We start from the raw sequence: 9997 nt of genomic DNA on the forward strand, positions 1-9997 counted from the left end.
GTGGAATACATAACAGTCTCTCCAGCAGGTCCTATTTATATCACAGCAAGGTTTAAGTCTTTAGAATGGGTGATTTTGGTGCTGTTTGCTTTGTGGATATGTAGGAGTTCCATTAGAGTGGGATCTGACAATGCCCTATATGCCAGGCATGGATCTCCAGTCAACAGCTTATTGGAGACAGAATACAGGAATAGACCCTTGAGGCAGTCTGCCTAGGCCATGTTACTTACACCCTATATTCATTTGGTGAGGGATCTCCATGGATGTTCCTAATGCTGGATATGCATGGTTAGGTATATACTAAAGGGGGCACTGTACACAATGATAGGTCTGATGAATGCCAGATACAGTGGAAAAATTACTTCTTTAGCCTAGAGTCCATACCTTTGTTTATAAGTTATGCAATATAGAATGATTTCCTCACTATAGCACACACATGATAGTCAAAGGCTAGATTACTGCCTATATGTGTCGCTAATCCCTGACTATTGGGTGAATTCTAAGGGGTGTGTTGTCAATATGATAGTTAATAGGGGTGAATGACTTCCCAAAGAATACTATTATACATTTTTTGGCATTTAGTTTTAATCCATGGCTCTGACACCAGCTGTATGTCTGTGTCAGTCCCTCCTACAGAACATTTGTGTCAGTTTGGGATTCAATGACAGCTCCTAATTTGCAATCATCTGCAAATTTAGTTAGCCGGAGACCACTGATATTGGCCTTGACTTGAGAGAAGCAAATGCCAAAAAGGAGCACTTCCAGAACCGATCCCGGAGGGGCTTCCTTTGTGACTGGCCTCTTTGTAGAGGTGTAATCCCCAGTTCTACCTGTCTGTAAGCCAGTTGGCTATCCACTGGGTGACATATGGATCTGTCCCTAACCCCTTGAGTTTCTCAACAATGCCTGAGTGGTGTATTATGTTAAATGCCTTGGACAGGTGAAAGTAGACAGTGTGAACCATTTTGTCCTTATCCATTGCTCAAAGAAGTCCAGCAGGTTGAGTAGGCATGACCTGCCCTGGACAAAACCAATTTGGGTTGGGTCCAGTGCCTGGAAGATTACTGTAGCGTTATTTATCATATCCATGATAATTATTTCCATGGCTCTGCATATGACACTAGTACGACTTATGGATCTGTAGTTTCCAGGGTCTGTAGATGACCCACTTTTGTGCAGAGGGATGACTGTTGCTGTTCTTCCTTCATGAGGCATGAAGTCTGTTTGGAGGCTACAGTTAAACAGCGATTCTAGATGGCCTGATAGATCATGTTTCATGCTATTTAGAAGGCATCCTAGGATATTGTCTGTGCCAGTGATACAGTGTTCTTCACCTTAGAGCGAGCATTAAGGATTTGTTACCTAGTGATCAGGGTAGTTATATTTGATGGTATTTCCTGAGGGAAGTTTGAGGGGGAGAGAGGGGTAAGATGGAACTGAATTTGTCAGCCAGAAGGTTTGCTATATCTTTTGGCTCAGTATAGGTGGTGCCAATAACAATGAGTTCTGCGCACAATTGTGCATTGCCTTTCAGGTTGAGTACTGTGTTAAACTTGGAGACAAGTAAGAAAGTGACCTTAGCATTTCTTTTAACCTCAGAGTATGTATGTATGTATATATATATATATATATATATATATATATATAGAGAGAGAGAGAGAGAGAGCGACAATCACAGTGAGGAAAATTCCCCAACATCAGATGGTGTGGGGGAGGGGGATTCTGTTCTTTCCAGCTTTATGAGCTGAATTTAGACGAAGTAACCAAACTCAGCAGGTACGGCAAGGGCACGGCACCAAAAAGGGGAAATACAAATACAAAAAGAAAAATGCCAGCCCAAAGTGGTGTGCATAAAACAAATTTAATGTGACATATACAGACTGGTTTCAGCTAAAATTACCAAGCCTTCCTCATTGTAACAAAAACTTCCAAAATAGCCACATGTTATATACCCAATAGTTAACTGGTAAGCCCAGATGATTGGTTACAATTGCTCATTAAGCCAAGTGGGGAATAATCTCCTCAATTTAATAATCCACTTTTTTTCTTTCATGTTTAATAAATTGTGCCAACCAGCTTTGTTATTTTTCTTGCCAGTGAATATCAATAACAGTAAACTTAAATTTTCTGTAGGATGATTCAAAACATGCTTGTAAAGGGCACTAGTTGCCTTTTTATTTTTAATATCATTAGTGTTCACTGATCCGAAGTTTCACTGGTCTCGAAGTTTGTCCTACATAAAATGCAGAACATGAGCAGGTGGCCAGGTAAACCAACCATTCACTAGAGCAATTGGCCAAAAAGTTAATACTACCAGAAAGATGTCCCTTTGTTTACAGGAGAGGCAGAACACTGGGTTCTTTTTTTGCTCATTACAAGACTGGGTCTATGGAGGTTTGCCACAGTTTCAAATGACACATATGGGGGACCCACTGGTTGGATGTTTTCCATGTGGGCACTGTACTCACAGTACACATATGGATAAGACTAAGGAGTTTACTAGCAGGAATACTGGCCAGGTCTATGATATTAACTTTTGTGCCAATTGCTCTAATGAATGGTTGGTTTACCTGACCACCTGCTCATGTTCGGCATTTCATGTAGGACAGACTTTGAGACCAATGAAACTTCGGATCAGTTAACATGAATGATATTAAAAATAAAAAGGCAACTAGTGCGCTTTACAAGCATGTTTTGAATCATCCTACAGCCAATTTTAGGTTTACTGTTATTGATAGAGCCACTAGCAAGAAAAATACAAAGCTTATTGGCACAATGTATTAAACATGAAAGAAAAAAGTGGATTATTAAATTGGGGGGATTGTCCCCACCCCCTGGGCTTAATGAGCAATTGTGACCAATCATCTGGGCTTACCAATTAACTATTGTGTATATAACATGTGGCTATTTGTGGAAGTTTTTGTTACACTGAGGAAGGCTTGGTAATTTTAGCCAATTAGTATTAGTATATGTCACATTAAATTTATTTTATGCACACCACTCTGGGCTGGCATTTTTCTTTTTGTATCTGAATTCAGAAAGACAATTGCAAGAGTAAGACTGGTGTATACCTTGTGGTAACCATTTTTATTTCAGAGACAGTCCTACCACATTTCTTTACCACTTCCTGGAGGGCTGTCTCTACAGCCTACTGTTTAGAGTTTTAGAGGTTGCGGGAGTAATTTTTCTCTTTGTTAATGCTTTGGGGGTGATCTTTCATAGCAAATTCATAGGAAATATGGTCTGTGGATTATTTATTTTTATTTTTTTTATCTACCCTTACATTGTTAAACACCTGATGATCTTCTTACATTAAGAAGGTGGTGCTGTTCTGCAATCATTTAATCTGATCTCCAAAGTGACTTGGACAAAGTTATTACTAATAATCACTTGAAAGTTTGTTTTTTGTTTTTTTTTTTTTTTTATATTTATCCATTTGTTAACCTGGGAATTCGACTAGATGACACAAAGACACTGTCAAGTTAAGCAACTTGCTCAGAGGTATGCAGTAAACAAACAGAGGGGGATTGAGTCAAACTGTGCAGCCTGTATTACCAGAAGATTTATATGTTCATAGTTATAAATTAGGTTAATGGTTATTAGGCCTTTATAATCGTAGCAATACAATCAAACCTAATTGTGCCCCTATGTATCATGATCATGGGCATTTATTAGGAGGGGTGTGTTAATTAGGATGTTTCTAGAGGTTATATGTTGGGGTAGTATATTAGTTTGGGCATTACTCTCTTTATCTGTCTATAAGATACATGAGGGCCAGAGCCACAATGAATTTTTAATTTCCCATCCATTGGTCAAGGTTATGCTTAACTAAGGCTGGGGAAGCACTGTGTTAACTGTTGAAAGCATTAATGCTTTGAGCTAATTATCTCAAAAATAAACACAATGCTCTTTGACACTCGCCAAAACTAGCCACCACCTTTCATATTAAGGAGTGGGGCAGTCCTATTATAATGGTAAGCAACTACTGGTATGTTGCCCTAAACCTCAAACACTCTGTCAAGTTCTGTTACCATGTTTCTCTCATTACCGCTAATGTCCTGAACTAGTTATGACTGTCCTAGAAAGTAGCCAACTATTTGTTCTTGAAAGACATCATCCCACTACTAAGAATGTTCTTCTAAACTTGATTATCCTTTGCCTATACTCATTAAGGTAGCTCATAAGTGGACACTTTAGCACTTAGTCTAACGGCTATAACTTAAATAACTCCTGATGAAGGGCTCCTGTTAGCATGAAAGCTCAAGTAATTTCCAAATCTGTATTGGTCCAATAAAAGGTTCTGGATTACTTCTATATTCCTATGTCTAGTGTTTTAGGTACCTAATATAAGTCCTCACTTGTTCAAAAAAAATGATACTTCATTACATTAGCTAACACTTTCAGTCATTATTGTATACTCAGTCTCTGCTAGCACATTTCCTGGTATTAACCAAACTAACTTTCTTTTCTGCGCAATGGCTTGAAAACTAGAGATAACAGAATACAGAAATGACTGAACATATTTCTAGAACAGAGAGCAAAGTATATTTTCACTGTTTTGTCACAAGCAGAAAAGAATAGCTAACTAGTTTATAATGACAGTGGAAGAAACTGATATTGCACACAAATAAACTCTTCTTTCAACTGTAATTAATTGTAAATTTTTAGTTACAAAGATCCAATTTACTGTTTCCATTAAAGTTACATTACAGCATCAGCAATAATAATGTCAGAACAACAGCAACATAAGACTGAAATAATATGATTTTCATAATAAGTACTTTGTTTGCTGTATTTGATTAGACATTACAACTCACACCCAGTTACTTCCATTAAAAATCCTTGCATTAAAAATATCTTTTTTAAACTTACGACATATTTCTGAAGTGCGCCACCGAGTACAAACACCTGCTTTGCTACACTCTTCTGCGTAAACTGCCACTGCAGTACAGAATCCAAGGTATTTTCCCTTCATGTTACAAACACAAGATTCCTGAACACAAGCATCATAATAGGGAGTTGGGTCCACCTAAAGCAAAATTGACAACATACGTTACTTCAGCATGCAGGCCATATTGTCAAATAGTATTTCTGCAAGTAACATGCTAACATGATATTGTACAGAAAGATTCATTTCTAATTCCAGGTTATTATTATGCATCAGTGCCAGTACCTACATGCATTATATATAGGTCCTAGTCATAATCACTGTGCCATGGAATAGGGCTGTTATACAGTAGAAAAGCACATCAAAGCTTTACACAATTCACAGTAGCTGGCACACTATAAGGTAATACCCAATATGTAGCCTTACCCCCTTGTGCAACAATAGTCCTCTGTGCACTGAGGGCACATAAAATGTCTTTCCCACAGGATTGTATACAATATGCAAGAAAAAATACACCAATTGTGTTTAAGCTGGTCCTACTCAGGTAACTGAAGGGACTTTAAAAAATACAGCTGTAGATATGTAGATGTGTAGTGTTTGTAAACACATTGATCTCCCATCCATGATGATATGTTTTGCCAGCAAGTCACTGCCAAATTAAAAAATCCATTGCTTAGAAGGAAAAAACATACCAGCATAAGAGTTTCTTCCCTCCCCTCACACAATGATGCTGCTGTGCTCCAGCCAATGGGAGCTTGGTAGCACCAGATCCCACCCTCATTATCACAACATGGCAATGATCATAGCTGTGCCGTCAAGGCTACTGATTTAAAATTTTAATGAATCACTTTCTGGCATTAGGATTAAGAACAGCACAATAGGAAACAGCTACTTAGTAAGGTATAATACAACAATCAAAAATATTAGTAAACATGACATTAAAGGCTATATAGTAGTCATACATTATGCAGGGTGGCATCTGTGCTGGCCATTTTTTTCCTTATTGGGTAACGTTGTCGCCTCACAGTAAGATGCTGTCCAGTTCGACTCTCAGCTAGAGCGTCTTCTGCGCGGAGACATGCATGAATGGGCGTTCCTTCATTGAAGGTTGTGCGTCAGGGCTGGCAACTCGGTACGTAAAAATCAACTGCCAATCATTAGCGGACCGGAGTTCCGCTGTGGTGATCCCTAACCAGGAAAGGCTGAAAGACACAACAACACTGAACATGTTAACCAGAATAATGTACTGGATTCAAGGACATCTCCTCAGGAGTAGCCTGCAGAACAGATAGCTTACATGAACTGCTTAGACTCGTACCTTATGCCAGATGAGACTGACGGAAACAAACTAAGGACTGTAAGATGACACTTTATAGCAGTGTCTAGTCTTAATGATTCTTGAAGTTGTTATTCACTTACTGTAGTCTCATTGCTACATGGATGATGAATAGGTCATTATTAGCATTACATTGTCTCTTTACAAATGTAAGCACATGCCTTGTTTATAAGAGTTATTTTAATGCAGTGTTGCTGGATCCCGCCGGGTTAATTCTTAAAGCAGAACTTAATGCTAGACAAATAGATACACAGAGAGATAAATACATATATAGATAGATAAATAGATAGATAGGCAGATATGGAGACAGATATATATATATATATATATATATATATATATATATATATATATATATATATATATATATATAGATAGATAGACTTAGCTAGACAGATATAGAAAGCTTTATAGTAGGATGGATAGACAAGTACATACAACTACATAGAAAAATAGAAAGATTGGTAGTTACAAAAGGGTTGGACAGATAGAAAATGACTGACAGTTATATGGGAGAATGGCAAGAGACAGACAGGTACATAAACTGATGGATAGACTGTCAGACAGCAACAGAGAAGGAAAAATAGACAGAAAAATAGCTACAGAGAAAGTTGGATTGAGAGATAGAAAGAAATAGACAGAAGGATGAAAAGGCAGATAAATAATTACACAGGAGGTTGGATAGATAGAAATAGTTACACAGAAGGGTGAATAGATAGATAAATAGTTGCACAGGAAGTTGGATAGATAGAAATAGACAGTTACACGGAAGGGTGAATAGACAGATAAATTGCTACACAGAAGGATGGATAGGTAGAAACAGACAGTTACATAGAAGGGTGAATGTATAGATAAATAGCTACACAGGAGATTGGATAGAGAGATAGGAAGAAATAGTTACACAGAAGGATGAGGAGACAGACATAGACAGATAGCTACGCAAAATGAAGAATAGATAGATGCGCATATACATCTTCAAAGAAGGATGGATAGATAGATTGATGGTCACTGCAATATTTCATTTAGGAACTGAAATTAAAGAAATAAGTGTGAAAGTAGTAGTACTGAAGCACTTAAACATTTTCAGTCTAAATCTCTGTTACTATACGATTTTTTTTGTGAGATGCTATAAGGTTTTATCACCTTCATCTCTCTATACTTAATTTATCATTTCAACCCAAGAAAAAAATATGAAACAATTTTTACACTGTGATACGTTATATAGCATAACATTATGTTACGTTTGTATATAAAAGGCAAAATGGAGGATGGCATCTAAATGCATATACTGAGATTCCTGTCAAATAAGTTAAAGTTAACTGTCAGAAGAAAATACTTGTTTTCTTATTCTTGCTCATTTACTGAATGTTAGAAGTAAGATAATAAAATATTATTTTAAGAAAGAAGGACACAAAAAAGGAAGTCAGATGTAAATTGCAGTTGTTTTTCTTCTGCAGTCAGTTTATACTTACAAATACTTAGAAAATAATACAGATAGGGACATGTAGAGGCAGAGATATTATTTTTGCAGTTTTCATTATTACTACAATCTGAGATCTCATATAGCATAACCAGATTTTGCAATGCATAGAAATTCCAATAACTAAAATGACGTTCTGTTTATAATAAGCTTAAGTATTAAAAATATGCAAACCATCTGTTTTCTAGATTGCGGATTAGTGTTGTCTTTGTATAACCAATACCATACTATTTTGTATGAAAAGAACAGGAGTAATAAGGCATGATTTTCAATACAATGAATACTTCAGTAGTTAGCCTAAGGTATCAAGATGTACTATACAAAATATCAGCAAAAATAGTATGTAACATGCATTTCCAATTCTGTGTAGCTAATTTGGCAATTTTTCTTTGATTTGTTATTTTTAATTTGTAATAAATCATTTAAGATATAAATCCATATAGTTAGAACTTCAAAACTAGTATCATTTTGGTAAAGATGCATTATGATGGATTGCTATAGCATTGCGAATATAAGAAATATATTTTTACAATGGACAGAGGATGGTAAAGGACACTTTCTGAAGTAATGTTGTATGCAGAATTTCTAAATTGAAAAGAAAGTGACATAATACAATGATATAATAAATTTAAGTGGCTAACAGTAAAGCATTACTACCAGTTCTCACTCATTAAAAACACACTTATTAATAACACAGATAAGCACTTTCATTTAAAATTAGGAACTTCATCAGATAAAAGAAAAAGACACCCCCCCATTATTTATAGTTTTTGAAATCATGTCAGCATAATTAATTACAACACACTCTCAGCACAGCCAATTGTAAATCACCAAAAATAGGAAGTTGTACTATAAATAATTTAAAACCAAGGAATAACACATCAATATATATATATAAATATGAATATAATTTAAGTTAATTAAAAATCTACCAGAAACAATCACGTTGTTCTGCAACAGGGTCCCAATACAGTAGTTCCTATTAGCCATCTCATTCATGTCATACACAAGTTCCCAAATCCTAATTAGTCCTGCTTTGCACAATGAGCTATTTCTATCAGATTGATGCCATTGACAGCATGCAAACTCCAAATTATATTTTTAACTTTATAGAAAATAAGTGCCATTTATTCCACATGTTCAATGTAACTTGTACTGAGTCCTAACAACATGAGTCCTAACAACATTTCTAGACAAACCCTAGAATATGACATTAGAAAGGTACAGACGCAGAGGCAGTAGAGATCTATAGCTGAGACATAGCTGGAATATGAATAAATACAAAGTCCAAAAAATACAATCCTTTTTCTGTAAACACATGTGGGCTGGTACTCCTTTAGGTCATGGCCTTTTCTTCTGTCATTGGATTGGGTGATGATACCTATAGCCAAACAAATTGCCAGTCTAGCAATATGACCACAGTTAACTTTACTGTAAAAAGCAGACCTCTGTCTACTTAGTGCCTTACTTTATCACGGCTTCAAAACAAAATGCACATTTGCATACATTTTACTCTGCATGCCAACATCTGTTAATATGAGTTTAATAAATTACATACCTGTGTGTTTATTATTTACCTTTTTGTGGCATTCTTGGAATACATCTCCCTTGATTAAGTTGCAGCTTCTCTCAGCCCATGGTTTGCAGTATGGATTTGCATTACATGGAAGTGTTTCATTTATTGTGTCTGAACAAACTGATCCAAGATTTTTCCAAGTATTCCCAAACTCTAGACTTGTTGTGACAACTGAGTTGTATTGAGTGGTAAAATCATCAGCCACATCACCATTCATATTACCACACAGACCACAGACTTTATTCTGCATTAAAAAGAAATAAAAATGTGTATGTTTAAAATGCAATGCATATTATTTGGATATTTTCACCACATGTACTTCACCAAGACACAGATCTACATTTTCAGAGATTAATGTTTTACTATCACTTCATGGAAAATAAACCTTACAGTCATTATATATACTTTAACGTGCACAGAAATATTTTCCCTGAGATCCCTCAGTGCAACAAAACATTCATAGGTACCAGGGCAGAAGGGCTATCATGTGAAAGATTATCAACCCAATACTAATGGTTGGTATGGAGAGGTTCCGTCATGTGAAAGGGTACAGAGCCATGCTAGCTAATTACACAAAATACTGCAGCACTGACTGTGGCCAGGGAGGGCCATTATCATTTGAAAAGGTGCACACAGCATGTCCATGTATGGTGTGCACCCATGATGTTGTAATTGATGGTAGCTAGACAAAGATATTGTGGCATAAAAGGATACATA

General features: G+C 36.3%; 1 protein-coding gene across 1 annotated transcript in view; it reads right to left on the reverse strand.

Annotated features, from left to right (window-relative positions):
• Window positions 1-9497, reverse strand: part of LOC122815019 (mucin-2-like) — a 197210-nt gene extending 187713 nt beyond the window's left edge. Inside the window, exons 1-2 of the mRNA XM_044087271.1 lie at window positions 9282-9497; window positions 4873-5029 (exon numbers count right to left, since the gene is read on the reverse strand). Coding sequence (XP_043943206.1) covers window positions 4873-5029; window positions 9282-9497 — 373 coding nt within the window. The remainder of the gene's footprint in view (window positions 1-4872; window positions 5030-9281) is intronic.
• Between the last annotated feature and the right edge of the window lie 500 nt (window positions 9498-9997).

Source organism: Protopterus annectens, chromosome 11.part0 (assembly GCF_019279795.1).
Source record: "Protopterus annectens isolate FY-2018-M chromosome 11.part0, PAN1.0, whole genome shotgun sequence".
NCBI lineage: Eukaryota > Metazoa > Chordata > Ceratodontiformes > Protopteridae > Protopterus > Protopterus annectens.